The sequence below is a fragment of the Natator depressus genome, chromosome 2, assembly GCF_965152275.1.
Source record: "Natator depressus isolate rNatDep1 chromosome 2, rNatDep2.hap1, whole genome shotgun sequence".
Classification (NCBI taxonomy): domain Eukaryota; kingdom Metazoa; phylum Chordata; order Testudines; family Cheloniidae; genus Natator; species Natator depressus.
Window position 1 is genome coordinate 58,063,962 of NC_134235.1, and position 22,776 is coordinate 58,086,737.

General features: G+C 41.8%; 1 protein-coding gene across 8 annotated transcripts in view; it reads right to left on the reverse strand.

Moving 5' to 3' along the window:
* Nucleotides 1-22,776, reverse strand: part of SULF1 (sulfatase 1) — a 178,097-nt gene that overhangs the window by 79,614 nt on the left and 75,707 nt on the right. For 4 of the 8 annotated variants that reach the window (XM_074944260.1, XM_074944254.1, XM_074944255.1 and 1 more), the window contains exons 4-7: nt 21,317-21,376; nt 20,740-20,964; nt 11,606-11,845; nt 291-442 (exon numbers count right to left, since the gene is read on the reverse strand). In XM_074944260.1, coding sequence (XP_074800361.1) covers nt 291-442; nt 11,606-11,845; nt 20,740-20,911 — 564 coding nt within the window. In that variant the 5' untranslated portion in view covers nt 20,912-20,964; nt 21,317-21,376. Of the gene's footprint in view, nt 1-290; nt 443-11,605; nt 11,846-20,739; nt 20,965-21,316; nt 21,377-21,525; nt 21,682-21,716; nt 21,824-21,854; nt 21,946-22,776 lie in introns of those variants that run through there. The other 4 variants (XM_074944256.1, XM_074944259.1, XM_074944258.1 and 1 more) reach the window with 4 other exon arrangements.

A 22,776-nucleotide genomic window follows, 5' to 3' on the forward strand; every position in this document is an offset into this window, starting at 1 on the left:
ATCTTAACATAAGAGATCAGCAACACAAGACACAATATTTTCTTCAAGAACGGCCTTTATTCTTTTTTCTTACATGGAGCCACCCATTTCTGAGAGAGAGAGAGAGAGAGAGAGAGAGAGAGAGAGAGAGAGACCAGATTAAAGACCCTTTGTAGCTTTTTATTCATTCTACAATGGCACCTTTAAATTTGAGAAACTGATCTCAAATTATCTGATTCTATGACTGTGAGAAAATGACACATGTACTCTTTGGGTGTAATCAATCAAAGGTAAATGTGTCTGGACCATACCTTTGCATAATCAAATCCATGTTTCTCTTTGTAGCCATTGTGACAAACGGAGTAATTATAGAAGCGAGAGTTCTTGATTAATCCAACCCACTCTCTCCACCCAGGAGGGATGTAGCTGCCATTGTATTCATTGAGGTATTTCCCAAAAAAAGCTGTGAAGGAGAAAAAAGGCACATACATCAGGGAAATTTTGGCTTTTCACTCTCAATTTTCTAGTTCATCTCAAAAGCATAAATATGTGAATGAAGGGTCCTATTTTACTGTGGACCACATCAACATAAAAATGTGTTAGTATGAGTCAAGATGTTGCACGTCTGAAATTCAGATAAAATAACCGCCAATATTAATAGTTTCATATTTTTTAAATTAAAATGAGGTGTTTCCCAGACCCTGTTGCCAACTCTTCTGATTTTAGATGTTTTTCTTAAGCCCCAGCTCCTGGAGTCATGTGATCATATGAGACTCTTACTTTTCATTTAAATTGAATAAGTTTCTAGCAATCATGGTTGTAGAGAAAAGTTTGAAAATGGACTATATGGTCAAAACCCAGAAGGTAAATTAAAAAACCCAAAATTTTTTAGAATCTCATGAGTAAGCCAAATTTCACATTGTTTAGGATTTGGCTCATGATTTTTGAATGTTTGTAGTTCGCCATACTGCTACACTTCCCGGCTGGATACAGGAGTTGCGGACATTGGTCTATGGCAGGACTCATAGCAATCCCTTGGAACTGATGGGCAAAAACGCAGGACACTGTCTTTGGGAAAGAAAATGCTCCTTCTTAGAAGAGCCTAGTTTGAGAAGGCCAGTCTGTTACTACAGGATCTGTGAGGCAGAAGTGAAGGAGATGAGAGGACCAAGGAAGCAGGCTATAGGTCTGCTGCTACTAAGAGTGACATGCAATAACATGGACAGTTCTTTCCCTGAGAGCTGCTCCTGATCTATTGCCAGAAGCTACCTCCTTTATCCAGAGCTGGTAACTCTCAGAAGTCAGGCCCATTCATTTGCTATTTCTTCCTTCACCCCAGCCCCCCAAGTGACTGCAGTTCCTCATACCAGTTCCCAGAGGAGAATGAAGAGTGGGTGAATCCTTCAGTGGATACACTTTCCACTGTCTACCTCATCAACAGTCAGAAATGAGGGGCTTTCCTGTGCACACCAAGCTAGACTCCTTTGGGGGTGAGTTACCAAGAGGATGTTTCCCTTCCCACAGGCAAAGTCCCTATGCTGGTAAATTGCCTATAGTTCCCCGGTGTTGTTCTGAATTGTACCTCAGACATGACAAATCCTGTTTTTAACCAGGAAATGGAAGCAGCTAGGGAAACACCAAATTCAATCTGAACAAAAAAGCACATGTGTGGGAAGGTTTACAAAACAGTTCCCAGTGGAGGGCGGGGGAGGTTACCATGCCAGCTTCACCATTTGAATTTGAAAGTGCTGGAAAAAGGGGAAAATATCAGAATGTTCAGTCTGATCTCCTTTGGCATGTGCAGGGGTGCCTGGGCTGGGTGCACGGTCAGAGTGGCGAGTGGAAGCCAGCCTCACTGGGATCCCTTATCCCTGCCTTCCAGGGTGCAGAGGGGGCACATTCACTGCTCCATAACCAGTGGTGTGTGTTTTTCCTCTGACACTTTCATTTTATGTCAAACTTCAAAACAAACAGACAAAAATATATAAAAACAACAGAACAAAAACACCTTCATTGAACACCCCATTTTAAAAATTAAGAATTGCAAGATTTCATTTTAATAGATTGACAGCCCTGGAGACTCATGTCCTAATTATCTTCAGAAGAATGGGTTAACACTGATCTGAGCGGCTGACCTTTGCAAATGGAGGTGTGACTTCCATTTGCAACAGAGTGCAACAGATTGCATCACAGATTGTCAGCGTAGACAGGACTAAGGAACTATGGGATACATCCAGAAGACTTCCGGGACCCAAGTCAAGCTGGGGCCATGTGCACACAGGAAAGCAATAGGCTTAACACGCGCTTGGGCCCTGCAGGGTCCTGCAGCCCTAGGTTCGAGTCCTAGATTAACACAATTGGTGTGTGGAAACAAGGGGGTTAGGGGCTCAAGCCCAGGCTTAATTTTCTGTGTAGACATACTCTTTAAGGCATCTTTCCTAATCCTTTAATCATTCATGTGGCTTTTGTCTAAAACCTCTCCAATTTATCAATATCCTTCCTGAATTCTGAGCACCAGAACTGGACACAGCATTCCAGCAGCAGTCATACCAGTGCTAAACATAAAGGTAAAATAACTGTCTACTCCTATTTGAAATTCCCCTATTTATGCATCCAAAGATTGCATTAGCCCTCTTGGCCACAGCCACATCATGATCAGCTGATTATCCACCTGGACCCCCAAATCTTTTTTTCAGAGTCACAGCTTCCCAGGATAGAGTCCCCCGTCATGTAGGTATGGCCTACATTCTTTGTTCCTAGATGTACACATACAGATGTTTACATATTAAAACACATATTGCTTTTTGCACCCAGTTTACCAAGCGACCCAGATCGCTCTGTATCAGTGACATATCCTCTTAAATTATTTACCACTTCCCCAATTTTTGTGTCATCTGCAAACTTTTTCAGTGATGTTTTTATGTTTTCTTCCAACTCATTAATAATTACGTGAAATCGAATGTGGCCAAGAAGAGATCCCTGCAGGACCTGACTAGAAACATACCTATTTGATATTATTCCTTGTTTACAATTACATTGACACCTATCAGTTATCCACCTTTTAAGCCATTTAATGTGTGCTACATTAATTTTATATCTTTCTCGTTTTTTAAGCAAATGTGATTATAAATTCAAATGCCTTACAGAAGTATAATACATCAACACTATTACCTTCATCAGCCAAATTTATAATCTCATCAAAAAAGACATAAAGTTAGTTTGACTGGATCTATTTTTCATAAACCCCATTCTGACTGGCATTAATGTTATTAGCCTCCTTTAATTCTTGATTAATCAAGTCCTGTATCAGCTGTTCCATTATCTTGCCTGGGATCTAAGTCAGACTGACAGGTCTATAATTACCCAGGTGAGCCTGTTTACCCTTTTTAAATATTGGCACAACATTAGCTTTCTTCCAATCTTCTGGAACTTCCCTGGTGTTCCTAGACTTATTACAAAATCAACATTAATGTTCCAGCGAGCTCCTCAGCCTGCTCTTTTAAAACTCTTGGATGCAAGTTATCCATATCTGCTGATTTAAATATGTCTAACTTTAGTAACTGCTGTTTAACATCTTCCTGAGATAATGGTGGAAAAGAAAGAATGTTATCATTTGATATGATTACGTCATCTGTTTTTCCCCAGAACAGAAATATTTACGGAACAGTTCTGTCTTTTCTGCATTATTATTGATAATTCTATAATTTACAACTGGTAATGGACCAATACGATTGCTAGAATTCTTTTTGTTCCCAATATACTTTAACAATGCCTCCTTATTGTCCTTACACTTTACTGGTCATAGATTTCTCCTTCTGTCCCTTTGCTTCCCTTGTCAATTTTTTATAATTCCTAGCTTCTAATTTATATCCATTACTATCTAATTCCCCTTTCTTCAATTTGTTTTTTATATATATTATATATAATGTAATGTATCTTTCTTTCTTTCTTTTTCATAGCTGCCTTCACTTCCCCTCTGAACCAGGTCAGTTTTTTAACCAATATGGCCTTCTTCCTCAACTGTGGCTTCTTGGCCATTTAGTAAAGTGTCATATATCATTTACATTTCTCTGATGAAATTCCTCCTCCCAACTGATTTGGTTCATAATTATTTTCAGCTTCGTGAAGTTGGCTCTTTTAAAGCACCAAAATATATATTTATATCACTGGTCTGGACTTTATTCTGTTTGCACATTACAAAGTGATCAAGTCATGATCACTTGTACCTAAGTTACCATTAATTGCTAGGTTTCAGAGTAACAGCCGTGTTAGTCTGTATTCGTAAAAAGAAAAAAGAAAAGGAGTACTTGTGGCACCTTAGAGACTAACCAGTTTATTTGAGCATGAGCTTTCCGATGAAGTGAGCTGTAGCTCACGAAAGCTCATGCTCAAATAAACTGGTTAGTCTCTAAGGTGCCACAAGTACTCCTTTTCTTTTTTCTTTTTTCATTAATTGCTAGTTCTGTAATCAGTTCTTCTTTATATTTGATGAGGTTTAATATAGAATTCCCTCATATTGGATGCAACACTTTTTGATTAGTATGATCCATCCGGTTTACATACCTGTCAAGTGTCATTCATCTGGAGTGACAGTCACACATTTGCCTTGATGCCACTATCATGCCAGGGGAATTTCACTCATAAGAAAGGCTGCAAATCATTCACAGAGGTCACGACTTCCGTGACTTTCCATGACCTCCGTGAATTTTTCAGCACTGGTGCAGCTGACCTCAGGACCACCCCAGCAGCTGCGGAAGCCCAGGGGCCAGCCGCACCAGATGCTACTCTGGCAGCCCCAGGCAGCTTGTCCCCGGTGCTTCCCTGGAGCAGTGATCCGGGACCAGTGGTGGTGGTGGCGGCGGGGCCACGGGCCATCCTCGGCCCGGACCAGCGGTGGTGGGGCCCTGGGTTGCCCCCCGCCTGGACCAGTGGTGGTGGTGGGGAGACCCTGGGCTGCCCCTGGCTGGAATGGCAGCGGCAGCGGGGCCACAGGCCACTCCTCCCAGCAGCGGCAGGGGGCCACAAGCCGCCCCCCTCCAGCGGCAGGGGGCCCCAGGCTCCCCCACCCAAGCTACAGCGGGGCCTCAGACTCCCACCCTCAGCAGCAGTTTTCAGGAGCGCCCACCTCCCAGCAGGTAAGTTTAAGTCACAGGTATTTTTAGTTAAAGTCATGGACAGGTCATGGGGCTGTGACTTTTTATTTATTGCCCGTGACCTGTCCGTGACTTTTACTAAAAAAACCCCATGACTAAAACGTAGCCTTACTCATAAGCAAGGTCTGAAGACAGTGAGCAAGATTTTCTGTCAACTCCTCCTCCTCCCAGCTACTGGAGGCTATCCTGGGACTACTTAGTAGGTGGCCACGTCTCCCTCCTCTTCCCCTCTCACTGCTCCCCCTGTGACTCTTAGGGGAGAACCGCAAGGCAGGAAGTGGGGCGGAATAGAATCATAGAAGATAAGGGTTGGAAGAGACCTCAGGAGGTCATCTAGTCCAACCCCCCACTCAAAATAGGACCAACCCCAACTAAATCATCCCAGCAGAGCTTTGTCAAGCCGGGCCTTAAAAACCTCTAAGGTTGGCAGCACTGCAGTCGTGCTGAGAATCTGCATATTTCACCACCAGAAGGCAGCTAAGATGTGAATCTCTCACAGGACCAGAGGGGTTACAAAGAAACTTAACGAGAGAAAGGACTGATGGGGAGAAATATGGAAGAGGAGGCAGAAACATTGTCGGAAGAGAAGCCATAGGGAAGGGCCAAACAGTAGGCAAAGAGAGAGACAACAGTAAAGAAAAAAAAAAAGAGAGCTAAGAAAGAGACTGGAACAAAGAGAGGGAAAACACTGTGGAGACACGTAAAATAAATGGTAATCTTGTAGCTAAAGCACAGGACTGTAGTCAGGAGTACTGGTTTCCATTCCCAGCTCTGCCACCGATTCACTGAGTGACCGTGGGAAAGTTGTGTCACTTCCCATATCTCAGTTTCCCATCTGTAAAAGGAACATAATACTAACATGCTTCCCCTATAGATCAGAGAACTGAGAACCTTCAGATTCTGGGATCAAAATATTGTCATTAAACTGTTATGATAGGTGGGGCTGGTACCATCGCCTATAATTAAGGCTGGCTGACACCTTCCATTATAAGGCCCCCTGTTTCAGTTGCTTACATATTTGCCAAACTTTAACCATTTGGGCTTAAATTTTCCATTCTTTCTGCCTCAGGCTGTTTTTTTTGGGCAGGGGGCAGGGTGGATTTTTGTTTATTTTTAATTTCACCTGCTGATGCGGCAGGTAAACAAACCGGCCCAGCCCGCCAGGGGCTTTTCCCTGCACAAGCGGCAGAACAAGTTTGGGAACTACTGGACTAGACTGTAGCCTCAGGCAATGCACATTTTTAGAAGCAGCTCAGCAAAGCTATGGGGCTTAGGAAGCCATTTCTATTTGTAATGAATAAAACAGATTATGGCTCAATGGGTAAAAAGTCTCATTAAAAAGCAATGCAATTTTCAGGGGATATCTTTTCACTATTGTATGTAATGGACCCCATAGGGACAACAGCAAAGATAAATGCAGATTTTTGCATTTTAATAAGACAGGTTTTATCTGCATTTTGGCAGTTTTGCTAACTGTTCCCAGGACACAGTGTTATTTTTCATGACATGTATAGTAGTTTGCTACATTGGAATAACTGCAGTCTGTGTGACAATGTTCAATGAAGTTTATGCAAATAATGACATGGCAAGGTGAGCAGTTATCTGGATATCCTTATGGCTTTGGAATGTTTTTGTCACTGCAAGAGATAAACATTTGGTGAAGAGCAAGTATCTAGTATAAATGCACTCCTTCAAGCGTGTCATTGATTTTTACCTTTCTCCCTAACAATTAGCTAAAGGTCTTGAACTGGATTGGGGCCTAAAATAATGGTATCTAAGGGGTTGCCCAGGTGCAAGCCTTGGGAGAATGTGACCCAGGAATTTTGTGGATTCTGAGGGTGAGATTTTCATAATTTATTAAGATTCACCTTCTTGCAATATCAAATGTATTTTATATAAGATCTTTTCCCAATCTCTTTCTTACTATCAGACTATTTTGAAGACACTGCACCACAGAATTAGTCATGTCACTACCATCTGTGCCAGTGGGTGTCATACAGCTAGACAGTGTAAATGCACTGCAGAGACATCCCTAGTCTTTCACAGACCAAAGGATATCTATTGCATACAGGCTGCAGCTACCCATCAAAAATGTTTGCAGGGACATTTCTGATTTTAACAAAACAAATAATAAAACCAAAAAAAAAAAATAACCCAAACAACCAACCCATAAAAAACCCACCACACCTCTAAAAACACATGGCACAGTAAGGTTTACTCATCGTGACCCAGACAACTGGTTTAGGTAGACAGCCAACTTCCTTGAACAAAACTAACTATCAGGAAACCATTTACTGGAGTTGCAAAGAATTGTTTGTATGAGATTTCCGTACTGACGCAGAATGATTCAATGCTTTTGGGGACAGAGCCCAACACAACTGAAAGGCCAGTACTATTCCAGTCAACTCCTCCTCACTTTCTTCCCATTAACCTAACAACAATTTCAAAACTGAAAACTTTAGTTTTTTTCTCTCCAGAGGTTTTTTTCCTGGTTACAACACTACTTTGCAACATTATAGTACCTCTATCAAATCACAAACAACAATTAAGGTTCACAACACCGCTGCGGAATATTATAAGCGGTATTCCACTTATGCATATGGGGAAACTGAGGCACAAAAATGAGTTTAACCTACAGCTTGCCTAAAGTCACAATGAAAGTCTGTGATAGTGCCAGAAATAGTACTCAGATTCTTAGTTCCCAGTTCTGTAACTTAACCATAGTACCTTATGAATAACTCAGGTTTTCTACTTGTACAGCTTTGGGGGTATTTCCCAGTATCTGTCAGTGTTATAATTGTAACCATAAAATATTTAGGGTTTAATAACTATAACTTAGATACATAGGTTGTTAGCCCAGTCTTTATATATATAAACAAAATGCCTTTATTATAGGCCAGGCTGGTAGTACCACCCATTTTTTAGGGTTGCACAGTCCTTCCCGTTATAAGACTGTTTTCAGTGGCTTATAACTTTGCCATACTTTAATTGTTTGGGCTGAAATTTTATATGTCAATTGTCTGCCTCAAGTGGAATTTTTCAGCCAAAACCATAGCCATTTCCAATAACAAGGCTAGGTTTTTACCATGTTAAAATTTCTGTGAGTTTTTCTTTGAAAAGCCCTAGCACCCACATTCTTTGGAGCAGGGACTTGAAATTTGTAAAGTGGGGGGTGGGGGGTGATCTTTCTGTCAGGGATGTGCTTTTTGCTGTCCCTGCAAAACTCCGCCCAAATCTGGCCCAGTTACAAGCCTTTGAAAAAAATCAGTTGAGACTTGCTGTATTCCCTAAAAATCCTGTCAGCACTAAGTATGTTCCAGCCTGGGGTTGAGCAGGTCTTTCCCTGCAGTGGCAGCTCAGGGCTGTGCCAAGTCGGCACCAGAACTGAGAGCAAGAGCCTGTCTCTCGTCTGCTCTCAATGATCTGCCCCTGCTGACCCAGGCAGTGTGGAGGCAGACATGCCAAACCTGTGAAAAAAATGCAGACATTGGGCTTGTTTTTGGCTTAATTGGCTTGTGAGTTGCTTGTTGGCTAGTTTTTGGCTTGTAGCTTGTTGCTTCTTCTTTTTGATTGGCTCCCGGCAAGCAGGGGCAAGGGTTGCGGGGGGGGGGGGGGGAGAGTAAGGGGTGCACAGCAGGCCCACCACAGTCCCAGACTGCAGGCTGGGAGGATCTAGTCACATAGAGTGTTGGGGTTCTTAGGGATTGGCTTGTTTTGGCCTTGTTTTGAAATGAGATTTGCTTGATTTTTGGCTTATTGTGAAAGTCGGGGTGCTTATTTACTGCGTGACAGTTGGCAATTGTGTGTGGAGGAGGAAAGCTGCCTGATTCTAATGCAGAAGGGACAACACATGGACCTGGGGAGTAGACATGGAGAAGTAGACTGGAACAAGGAACTTGGGAGGGGATGGAAGCTGGGACTGGAGGCTGGCAAAAAGGGGAGAGGGAAACTGGGTCTGGGAGCTCAGGAAAGAGGCTGGGACAAGGAGCGAAGAAGCAGTGGGGGGAGACACTGAGATTCAAGGAGCCCAGGGAGGGAGATTGGGACTGGAAGCCAGCTGGAACAGGGAATGTGGGCAGGGAGGTTACTGGAGGTCAGGGTGGGAAGGGGCCTGGGAATGGCTGGGTAAAGAGGTTTGGACAAGCAGGGTTTACTTGTTGGGGACACCAGGGCTTGATGGGCAAGGAGACTGGAACTGGGTGAGAAGCGTGAGGAATGGAGAATGGACTGCTTAGGTGAGGAGAATGGGACTGAGATGAGGAGACAGGAGTGGCAAAGACCAGGACAGGTAGGAGGGAATAGGGCAGAAGGGATCAAACTTGGGGCGGGAGGAGATAGATTGAAGGGTCTGTCTCCACAAAAGCATACTCCGAGAGCCTGGAATGGAACCTAAGATTGCTTAGTCTCACCATTTCTCTGCTGGCAGCAAATATCCGTGAAGCCCCCCTAGTATTGGTCGGCACAGAGCCTGACAACCTGCTACTTCTATCCAATATTCCTTTATCTTAAGTAGTAGGGGTCCGTGATAGATCTAAATGTTCCAACCTTGCTGATGAACCATGTGGGTGACAATGTGATGTCACGTGATGGATTTTCTGTTTTTTTCCATATTTTTTTTAAAAGCTAGGAAATCACATGCACAAATACCATGTGATCATGTAATCAAAGACTGTATCATAATGCATACATACAAGGGAAGCAAATTAAGTTTGCCCAGGGAACCCGAGCTTTTATCTCACAAGGGAGTCTGCTATTGCTATCAATTTTACACGGAAGGCATTCAGATACTTTTAGTGATGAGTGGCAGTACAGAACCCTAAATTAGCTAGCCAGATAGCAAATACTTTAAAAACTCTGAGCAGCTTTTCAGGTGGATATGGTAAAGGTTTGTGAAACAGGTCAGATGTGGATTACTAATCCATAAATCAGGAAATGTTTCTAGCACTTAATTCAGAATTTGAAGGAAGTGCTACAGAGCTGACTTTAACATCTAAGACCCACATACAGCAGAAAAACAAAGGGCCTAATCCTGCCACCCTTACTCATGTTGAGCAGTATTTTACTTCACTAGTAATCTCACTGAAATCAACTGAACTTCTCAAAGTAATATTCAGTGTGAGTGACAGTGGCAGAATTAGGCCAAAAGAGGATAAAAATGCTTGTTCGGTTTTGTATTTTAAACAGGATCAAGGAGCTCTGTAGGACTGCCAGCTTTGCCAGAGAGAGTTGTGTTGTGGGGAGGGAGATGAAGTGGAAGCAAATAGATTTTAGGATGTTAAATGCAGCAGTGCTAGGAGAATTGGTATAAAGAGACATTCATTCTCTCACTGTATGCTTCAAAAGTAATCAAATCCTGTGCCTAACCTGTTAGCGGACACAAACTTCTTTGCCTCCAAATACCTTGTAAAGATTTGTGCTTCTTTGGTCCTATGAAGGAGAGTCTTTATGTTCAAACAATACAACTAGACAAACTGTACCCTGATACCTTGCACAGCTCCTGTATCTTTATAAAAGAGTCAGGCTGGAGCCTAAAATATTTACAGACTTACTCTTAAGGATCGATGATGCATATATGAACTGGAGGTTTTACATCAAGCTGAAGCATAGATGAGAGGAACAAGAAGAGTTCTTTGCAGATAGAAAAGGGAACGCTCGACTACAGAAAACTACCAAGAATTTACAAGAAAACTATCAAATCTTATTGCCGCTCACCAGAACAATTCTTAAATTAGGGGTTCTCAAACTGGGGGGTCAGGACCACTCAGGGGGTCGTGAGATTATTATATGGGGGGTTGTGAGCTGTCAGCCTCCACCCTAAATCCCACTTTGCCTCCAGCATTTATAATGGTGTTAAATATATTAAAAAGTGTTTTTAATTTATAAGGGGTTCACACTCAGATGCTTGCTATGTGAAAGGGGTCACCAGTACAAAAGTTTGAAAACCACTGCCTTAAATACATGTTTCTGTTCAGTTTCAGAGAATGAAAGTGAAGATTACCCCATACTAAAGTTTAAATTCTCATCTTCATCTTGTTTCACTCCCACCATACACATCTTCACTCCTGTGAGGTCTCTGGTATCAGTTTCCACAGTGGCCCAAATATCTTCCCTCATAACTGCTTCTCCACAACTGGGCCTTAATACTGACCATAATCATGGCAAGAGCTGCTGGCTCAGAATCACAGTGCCATGATGATGCGCATCTCTCACCTAGGTGTAACTGCTCAACAGCCTAGTCCTCACCTGAGACATCTAGATATGAAAATATGCTTCCCAGTACAAGTGGGATTCCTTATTCAGTCTTTGGCTGTAAATCTGGCTAAACCATTACAAATAGGCAGTGCTACCCTCACTCATGACACACACCTTTTCCCTGCTCCAACACTGAGCCACTGCTTTGCTCCTTAAACCTAGTTCGAGACACTTTTGCCTCATTTTAGGCAGAGATTTAAAGCCTAAGAACTGTCTCTTACCTGTCCGATAGCCAGTGTTGTTGAGATACACTGCAAAGGTACGTGGTTCATGCGTTGCCTGCCAGGAAGGAGAAGAGCAGTTTTCGTTGTTGGTGTATATGTTGTGGTTGTGAACGTATTTCCCTGTCAGCATGGAGGACCGAGATGGGCAGCACATTGGGGTGGTTACAAAGGCGTTGATGAAGGTAGCACCTCCATTCTCCATGATCCTTCTAGTCTTATTCATCACCTGCAAGGACCCTGAAATAAAGAAAAACTGATTTTACTATACCACTGCTAAGAAACATCTAAAATACATTTATGTCATGTCACCTGATATTTAAGTATATAAATGTATAATTACATTTGCCGTCTGTTGTTGGCTTGGAACATTTAATTGGCTAGCTCTAATTTTAAAGAAAAAGTAAACATTGTAGATCATGTCACCAAAAACACTTTGCAAAATTCTAGGAAGTTTGAGCTCTTTTCTTGCTCAGTCACAAAATAAAAGTGTAGATTAATCTGATAGGCAGATTCACAAGCCAGCAGCCGGTTGAACATTATTGTGCAAAGATAGATGGTGCCATAGAACACATCTCCAAAAGATAAGTAAAACAGGTACCATTCTAAGAATTAATAAGCTCTATTTGACATTGAACACTCAACGAAATTCTCTCCTTTAAGGGATAAGAAATTTTAATATTTGCCCTACTTCTAACTAATTTTTAATTTGATTTAGAACTTGATCCTGCAGCCCCTTACTCATGTGAATATTCTAACTCATGCAAGTTGATTCCCATTGAAGCCTGGGACTTCTTACACATGCACTATTTATAAATGGCTATTTGACTTCTCAAAAGGATTAAAAAAATATTGTTTTACTGCAATACATGCAAAACAAATAAGCCCTTACAATATTAGTAGAGTATTAGGCTTCAATAGCTTTTGCAGTTACCCAGCCAACAGTGATTTAATTATACATTTATCAAGTAGCAAGAAAAGCACAGAGTTATTTTTTAAAAATCACATTAAAAAGAGACCACATGCATTGACAATAACCTCACTGGGTGAAATCTCTCCCCGTGCAGAGGAGCAGCACACAGGCCTCTGCAATACCTAAGTTCTGTGTTCTGAGTCAGCTTAGCATTTGTGGTTGAATCAGCAAAATGATTTTTGATAGCAGCCCCAACCAAACTCCTGATCATTATGATCACATCATTATGCCTGGGTCTAGCCTAAGGACTTGGAGATGGTTATCTCAGGGTTTTTTTTTTAACCTTTTGAAGCTCAACAAACTCATGTTGCAGAAAAAGATGAGGGCAGTAGGTAGGATCTTCAGGTGTTCAGCAGCCTCTTGCTGTGAAATGGTGAGCCCGGTTGCTTGTGCTAGGGTCTGTGAGTACTTGCTGATAGCTATCAAAGTTTTGCAATGGTCAGTTGTCCAACAAGCCGGGAACTCTTGGGGGGATGGGACGGGGGGCGGGGGCAATAGGCCAACAGTCACTAAGGGGTTTTGTAGTTTTACAGCTTTGGGGAATTTTGAGAAGTGGATTTTAGCTTCTCTTGTTATATTTTAGTTTACTTTGCACAGCTCAGAGCACTTTGCTTACAGTCAGTTTCAGTGTTCCCCTGTTCTTCTGTATGGGTCTATCACAGAGCAACAGGAAGAAGAAAAATATTTTAAAACCATGAAAAATGGGATTGTAAAGTCACAAAATTGCTAGGAAGGCTCAGGGCCAGGTGTAGTATCTGAACTTATCTTTAATTATTTTGAGGGCTGTCGATTAATTGCAGTTAATTCACACGATTAACTACAAAAAATGAATCACGATTAAAAAAATGAATCGCGATTAATCACGCTGTAGATTAACCACAATAGAACACCAATTGAAATGTATTAAATATTTTTGTATGTTTTTTACATTTTCAAATATATTGATTTCGGTTACACCACAGAATACAAAGTGTACAGTGCTCACTTTGTATGATTATTTTTATTACAAATATTTGCACTGTAAAATGATAAAAGAAATAGTAGTTTTCAATTCACTCATACAAGTACTGTAGTGCAATCTTTTTATTTATTGTGAAAGTGTAATTTACAAATGTAGATTTTTTTTGTTACATAACTGCAATCAAAAACAAAACAATGTAAAACTTTAGCACCCACAAGGCCAATCCGTCCTATTCCTGGTTCAGCCAATCACTAAGACAAACAAGTTTGTTTACATTTACGGGAGATAACTGTTTCCTGCTTCCTATTTACAGTGTCACCTGAAAGCGAGAACAGGCATTCACATGGCACTTTTGTAGCCAGCGTTGCAAAGTATTTACATGCCAGATATGCCAAACATTCATATGCCCCTTCATGTTTCGGCCACAATTCCAGAGGACATGCTTCCATGCTGATGTTGCTCATTAAAAAAATAATGTGTTAATTAAATTTGTGACTGAACTTCTTGGGGGAGAACTGTATGTCTCCTGTTCTGTTTTAACCACATTCTGCCATATATTTCATGTTATAGCAGTCTTGGATGATGACCCAGTACATGTTCGTTTTAAGAACACTTTCACAGCAGACTTGACAAAACACAAAGAACATACCAATGTGAGATTTCTAAAGATAGCTACAGCACTCGACCCTAGGTTTAAGAATCTGAAGTGCCGTCCAAAATATTCAGAAGTCTTAAAAGAGCAACACTTAAATGTGGAAACTACAGAATGTGAAGCACCAAAAAAGAAAATCAACCTTCTACTGGTGGCATCTGACTCAGATGGTGAAAATGAACATTCATCGGTCCGCTCTGCTTTGGATCGTTATCGTGCAGAACCCATCATCAGCATGGACGCATCTCCTCTGGACTGGTGGTTGAAGCATTAAGGGACATCTGTATCTTTAGCGCATCAGGCACGTAAATATCTTGTGATACCGGCTACAACAGTGTCATGCGAATGCTTGTTCTCACTTTCAGGTGACATTTTAAACAAGAAGTGGGCAGCATTATCTCCTGCAAATTGTAACCAAACTTGTTCGTCTGAGCGATTACTGAAGTAGGACTGAGTGGACTTGTAGGCTCTCAAGTTTTACATTGTTTGATTTTTTGAATGCAGTTATTTTTTTTGTACAGAATTCTACATTTGTAAGTTCAACTTTAATGATAAAGAGATTGCACTATAGTACTTGTAGTAGGTGAATTGAAAAATACAATTTCTTTTGTTTTTTACAGTGCAAATATTTGTAATAAAAAATAAACATAAAGTGAGCACTGTACACTTTGTATTCTGTGTTATAATTGAAATCAATGTATTTGAAAATGTACACAACATCTAAAATATTTAAATAAATGGTATTCTATTATTCTTTAACAGCGCGATTAATTGTGATTAATATTTTTAATTGCGCAATTAATCGTGATTCCTTTTGTTAATCTCTTGACAGCCCTAATTATTTTTAAACAATTTAGTCGATTTCAAGTTAACTGGTTACCCCAAACACTGATTTGTTGATTTTTGTGGGGTTGACGTATCAGTGTTAGCAACTGACATTTGACTTCGTCTTTTGTATCAAATTTCCCTTTTTTTTGTTTAAGTGGGAGATGGAAAATGAGGAATTGGTGTTTTTGACTTTGTGGGAGTAGGATTGCCAATCCTCCTAGATTGGCCAAGGGTCTCCCAGAATGGGCCTCAATCTCCCGGCTACTGAATCCAATCCAGGAGATTTTAAGCCCCTAAAAGTCCAGTAGCCCCACATGGTTCCCAGGAAGCAACAGGCATGTCTGGCTCAAAGGCGCAAGAACCGTAGCCTATGGGAACTGCAGGGGGGGTGCCTACAGGCGGGGCAGTGCGCAGAGCCTCCTGGCCAGGCTGCCCCTGAGCCTAGGAGCCGGTCGCTTTCCAGGAGCCGCCCAAGGTAAGTGCCGCCCAGCTGGAGACCGCACCTCTTCCTGTTCCCCAACCCTCTGCCCCAGCTCTGACGCCCCCCTCCCCCAACTCCCTCCCAGAATCCACACCCCATACCCTGTCCTGAAACCCAAACCTCCTGCCCCAGGATCAGCGCGGAGCCCCCTCTCCCGCCCTGCACTCCGAACCCCTCAGCCCCATCCCCAGCCCAGAGCCCGCACCCCCTCCCACACCACAACCCCCTGCCCCAGAAAGTGAATGAGGGTGGGGGAGAGCGAGCAACAGAGGGCGGGGGATGGAGTGATGGGGCAGGGCCTCAGAGAAGGGGTGGGTCAGGGGCATGGCCTCAGGGAAGGGGCAGGGCAGGAGGTGGGGCAAGGGTGTTTGAGTTTGTGCAATTAGACAGTTGGTACCTCTATGTGGGACTCCTTACATCTCTCCTTTGAGTAGTCTAGTCTGCCACAATACTGTATATGTGACCTTTAAAGATGCACACTTTGCAGGAATGGGCCCATGGTGAGTTGAGTTCATTACCCTTTCACAGATGCTCTTTTCACTCTGCAAACTTGTATAGAAATGTGTACAGGAAAATATTCAACTAAATATAGACAAAGAGCAGGGATTTAATGATACAGAATTTAGGAAAGTAACTGCTCAGTTCTGCTGCTGCTACTACTGCTTCCACAGTACATTACTGTCAACGCTGGGACTTGTGAAGAGCAGACGGTGATCTTCCCTTACATTCCTGAGACCCTGGTTGTGATGTCCCCGTGCCACAGAGCCAGACCCTGTGGATAGGATCCCACTGATCATTACATACAGTTCAAAGCAAACACAATTTATTAAACAGCAATCAATTAAAAAAAATAAGGAAAAAATGGGGAAGGTTAAAGGAAAATACATAACCCCACTCTGTGGCATGGGGACATCACAACCAGATAAGGGAAATTCAGTCTGTTCCTCACAAGTCCCAGGTCTCCTTCTCAGGCCCTGGCTGTGCTGCAGGGATGTTGCAGATCAGACACTTGCTCTGGCGGTGGCCACACGCCCTCAGGCTTTAGGTGGTAGGACCCTTCTTCCCAGCATCACCCCCGCCCCGTCGGGGTTACGATCCCCCTCCAAGTCTGACCTGTGAAGCTTCTTGGCTGGGGGCATCTCCCTGGACTGGGCCCACTGCCCAGGGTCCCCCTTGCTCTCCCCAGCCGCTCACCTCATCCGGCTCCGGACTGCTCCAGCCCCAGCTCCAGATTCACTCTACCTCAGCACTGTGCCCTGTCTCTAGCTCCCTGGGCTGTTTCTCTGGCCCCTCTGGCTCTCGTTTCTACAGCTCTCCGGGCTACTTCTGTGCCTCTGCTCCCAGCACTGACCTGCTTCCTGGGCTGCTTTTCTGGCCCCTCTGGCTCTGGTTACTACAGCTCTCCTCCCAGCGCAGGTCTGCTCTCCAGGCTGCTTCTGTGACTTTGCTCCCAGCTCAGCTTGGGCCCCTGCTCTCTCCTTAGCTCAGCCCCACTCTATCTGACCCAGGCAATTCCAGCTCACACAGAGGATGGGACCCCCTGACCTCCTGACTCCCTCATTAGCCTGCCCGCCCTGTCAATCAGGTTGTCCTGAAGTTTCACATTGGCCTCTCTTCATTGTTCCAGGGGACTGTGAGTGTCAGGGTCCTGATTTCCCATTGACCCTTCCCCTTACTTTTGGTACTGGGAGCTAGCCAACCAAAAAACCCCCCACTGAGTTTTAGTAAGGGACCAACAGTCCCCTTACATACAGCAAAATACAAGTAGGAGATGAGACTTGCTAGTATTAACAAGTTACAATTATCTGCCATCTGCAGCTCTCCTCACTCCTGTGTACCTTGCCATCTGGAGACAGTCCTCGGGGCACACATGCAGATTATGTCAGACAACAGGACAATGATGTTGTACATGTCTAAATTGGGGAGGACCTGAAGGGTACCAGATCCCAGGGAATGTCCAGTCTGGTCATATGAATTAGGAAATTTTGTCAGATCAAAAAATTCAGCCTGACTGCTCAGGATATTCTAATGGAGATCATGTCTGGTAGTCAAAGCTTTATCCAAGAGCAAAAGCTTATGGGAGGAAGCATTACTGCTACTGGAGATTTTCTTCCAATTGCCCCACAGATAGAGGTCTCTGAAACTGCATCTGCTAACCAGATCTCACGATCACAAAACAAAAAGCATTTCTTTGGTTCCCATGCAAGAATGCAGCAAAGAGAGAGGACTTTTCAAGACTCTGGATACGTTCAGAGTTTCTGTTCCTGTGTGTGCCTCTCTCAGTACTTCAGAAGTTCTACTGAAGGTGATGAACAACAAACCAGGAAGATGCCTGTTGAGGCCCCCCACACTGGCTGGCCCGTCTATGATTCTACTGTATTTTCAAGCTCTCAGTAGCCCAGCTTAGAAGATGCTATTTCCCATATGTGAAAAATAATACATCTTTATTCCCCATTCATAAAAACAGATTAATTTTGATTTCAAGAACAGGTCATTATGTTTATTTTATGTATGTGTGTGTGTGGAAATAAAGCCATATTATTTCCCTCTTCCCACTATACAGGTATCAATTTGCACACACTATAGCAACAGCTCCCAATTTGTGGGTCACAACCCCAAATCTGGTACCTACAAAGATGTTTTCCATCAACTGGAAATCCCAATGAGATTTTATGAGTCCCATCTCCTTCATGACATTATAAATTGTATAATGTATTGTTGTACTGGGGGTTGAGTGAACCTGCGTGTGTGTGTGTGTGTGTGCGCGCACGCGTAACAGCCATTCTTCATTCAGGATAAATGTAAAAAGCTATCAAGCACGTTTATGGAATAGATAGCTGGAACAATAGAGGCGACCCCCCAAAACATAGGCCACATGCAATGCTGCACAGGAATCTGAGCTATGTGGGTGGAGGGGTTTGACTGCAGGCTGAATGCAAATGGAGGGGACCATATGAGGGAAATTGAGAGATTGAATTGGCAGAAACACCATGGAGACAGACAGAGAAGGCAGCTAAGAAGAAGTCCCAGAGACAGCCAGAGAAGCACGCGGGTAGCCTGACTCTGAAAAAAAAAACAGTGAGAAACTTTGGGTAGAGTGCTGGCTGGAAAGAGGCTTGGAATTGTGAGCAAAGAAACTGTATCCTGCTGTTTGATTCCTACTGTGTTCAGGGTAACAGGACTTTATGTACATTCCTTGTAAAATACACAGAGTTGCATCAAAGAAACAGCTGACTCCATCAATTTCTCCTAATTGAAATAAGTAATATACAAGGCCTTGAATATTGGCTAGCTGCTTGGGTTATAAGGGGAAACATTATTATACACTATTATGCACTCTGTGGTACTTCCCAGCTTTCTGCAAAATTTTATTTTAGATTTTATTTCACTGTTCTGTATAACTCTAGGACACATGGGAGGTGAATTTTACGTATTTTGCTTCAATGATTCTACACTAAGAAAGGCAAACATCTTCTATTACAAAGTATGTGATTTGCATAGTTATCAGATATATTGTGCTTAAAATAGAATAGAGAATCATTTATGTTGGAATACTAAAAGAGTTTGTTACATTCCATAAGTCTTAGACCTCCTGATGCCATGGCATAACCAACTCTAAATATTTTAAAGGAACTGAGCTTTGCCCACGTGGGGTCATAAACAGAAAAATGATGACTCATATGTAGAAAATAATGTATCTTTATACCTTTCAAATAAGCAGAATGATCTACTGTTGAAACTGCAAAAAAAAAAATATGACATGCCTTGGGGCCAAATCCTGGTTCAATGTGCAAAGGGTATGTACATTTCCTGTGCATGGGAAAACTATGCAGGGATTGTGGAGAACAGAACATTCCTTCAGTCCAGTGGTAAGGCATATGTACAAGCAGGTTGCAGTGGTTTCAGCCCTCTGTGAACCCCTAAGCAAGTTTCTGAGTCAGCAGTTCCAGTATGTGAACAGAGAGATTTACTACATCCTTGCTACTCTCCCAGCATACCTACAATCCCCTCTCCATGGTCTTGTGAAGACAGCTGCCAGAAAGCACTGTTCTGTGTGCACTTTCTTTTCTACATGGCCTCTACAGCCTGGCCCAGTGCCCAGTGGAAATGGGCCCCTGTTTAGCCGTAGAAGGGAGGCCAGGGCTTGACCCTTGTACAGAAATTTCCAAAATGTCTGAAACTAAAAGAAACAAGTCTACATAATAGCTCTAGAATCTCTTAGACTAATAATATAGGATTGTTTATAACCACTGGATGGCCATTTATTACGCTGCACGGTTAAATAAACCAGTGATTAGAGAAGACACAAATAAAATAGATTAGACAGACAGATCTAAGGGCTCAATGGGAAAACTCACTATGCCCAATGACAGGATTAGCCCTAAGATAAGAAATATGAATTTATTATTTGTGGACTAACAGCCCCAAAAGTTGTACAGTCATTACCAAATCATAGCAAATACAAAAATGCCCATAATTATGTAAGTTTAGTGGTTAATATCTTTCTAGAGCATTTAAGGGAAAATATGCCAAGAAGGACTTCTTGAAGATCAGATAAATATTTTAAACATTTTTTTCCCTCAGAAAATTATGAGAAAATCATTTCCTACATGTTGTCCAAGTTGTGATCAACAACTGCATATACACAGGACAACTAAACTGGCCTCCTTTCCTATAATTGACATGGTATGAAAATAGCTTGACTTTAAAGATATTTAAAAATTACATATAAATAATATAAGCTTGTGAGCTGAAATTAGGTCAAGTTTGCATGTGTGTGTAAGATATCAGATCATATGCTGTACATGACAAAAAAGAAAATATAGCTTTTTATCCATCTGGTACCATGCAATAGGTAACAATAGCATCAACTTTTTAAAGAGTTATATAAAAGCAGATTGTCAGAACTAACTTAAGTATTATTAACTGAATTTCTTGTTTTTTGAAACTGTTTTTGGCCCTATATATTTTTACATACTGTATTCCTCCCAACCTCCTAGATTAACATGGCTGATTGTTAGATACTTATCCCCTAAACTGGAATTAGTTGAGTTAAATCAAATGAGCAATAAAATGTATAATACAATTTTTAACAATATAATTTCCAAATTGGTGAACCATGTCTGATAACATTGCAGAACAGGCACATGTTTGAATGTCAATTATCATGTATATAGCAGAAGTTACTGAAATACATGTGTAAAGAAACCGAGTAGCAAATAACATAATTATGTCTCACCAAGCTCCACATCTTGGTCATCTGTTAGTACGAGAATAATGTTGGGTCTGATATTTTTTCGCTCCTGCTGCACACGTCCTCTGAATCTTGGGGATTTGACAGTAGTACAGAGACTTCTTAGCAAGTCAGTACTGAGCACAGTCAAAAGGAGTGCAAAGCAATAATACTTCATTGTAGTTTCAATATCACAAGCAAAATAATTGTCTGTTCCTTAGTTTTCAAGATCTGTGGAGAGAAAAAGATTAAAACTGAAATGCTGCCGAAACAGTGAATAAACTGGCAAAAACGTTTGGAGAAAGGTGATATTCAGAAGTCAAAACTAGCAAATACAGAGTAGTGTGACAGCAACTCACGTAGATTAATGGCAGTTTTATACTAAGTCATCTTCTGAGAATACACTGAGACATTTTGCAACTTCACTTTTCATTTTACTTTTCATTTTACTTTTGCTCCAAGTTAGTCTATGTATTCATACATGTCTATGTCTATGTATTCATACAATTTCCCATGTACACCTCACACTTCACACCACACACCCCTTTTTTGTTTTCAGCACAGTGTTCCTTAAATGCAGTACCTGGGTGTAGTAATGAATTGATATGATGCAGAGATGTTCAGAACATCTGTAGGAGGAGCTCTAAAAGAAGGTAAAAGCAGAAGACGTGTTAGTCAAAGACCTCACAACTTATTGTGCTCTGAACTAACTCTCCGGAATTGCACATCAGAGTTTTTCTTTCATCTACTAAACGAGAAAAATAGAAGAAATCTACGTTCACCATTGCTTACATAATGGCATATCTTCATTGTTGGTTAGATGGCACCTTTGTGTTTAGAGGTAAGTGAAATATATAATCTTGTCATTGCCATATGTCTTTGTACAAAATTTATAATCATCCTGTGAAATTCTCAGACTAAGAAGTGTTAATTTCAGCCGGATGGCACCTGGAAAGCAACAGAATTATTTTAGGTTAACTCACCTGCATGAGATATTAAACACTCATGAAGCAGACAGAACAGCATGGCTGTCACTTGTAATCTGCATTGTATCACCACACTGAAAAGTCATCTTTCTACTGACAGAGATCTCATCTTAAGTGACATCCAGACAATCTTACCCAGCATTGTGAAAGCACGTAACTGTCTCTCATCAATCAACGATGGAACTGAGTGCATCATCTATAATGCACAGTACCTCTGGCAAACCCTTCTCCTCAATGCTCCCTTTTCAGATTCAGCTCAGTATGCTTCTCAGAACACCCCTCCCGGTGCTTGTCAGTCAAACAGCCTTGCTATTGTAAGACTTGATGCAAGCACCGAAGTTTTGCTTTGCTGCAGCAGATCTAAACCTGCAACTGAAAATGATTGATTGGTCTTGGGACTAAAGGTTAGCCACTTACACTTCAACATTTTTTGCATGACTGACTGAAGCCCTGTGAAAACATCACATTACACAGTATGGGAAAAAAGCTTGGAGTAATGCCATCTCACTTTAGGGCATTAACTTGCTGAAAGCATTTTTTTTCATTAATTTTTATTTTGGGACTACAGATAAACTGCAGAAGCCTCATAATTTTTTTTAAAAAAACAAGTCACACGGGAAAGTCTGCATGGGAATTGGGCTGCCCCGGCCTTAATTATAAGGGAGCACTCTTCCTCAGAAGGTCAGCACTCTCACACCTGAGACTTCATATTTAAACATGCAGCATTAGCTAGTAGCAGACAAACACCTAATTTAATGGGAGCACTCCATAACAAGAGAAAAAGGGGTCCATCACTCATCTAAAAATACAACAAAAGGTAATATACATCTTGTGAGGGAGAACTGGACACAGACTGCTAGAAAAGGGATACTGTGCTTGTTTTCACACACATCTATTATTTTAAAAAAAGAAAAGGAGGACTTGTGGCACCTTAGAGACTAACAAATTTATTTGAGCATAAGCTTTCGTGAGCTACAGCTCCCTTCATCGGATGCATTCAGTGCATTTTTTTTTCCACTGAATGCATCCGATGAAGTGAGCTGTAGCTCACGAAAGC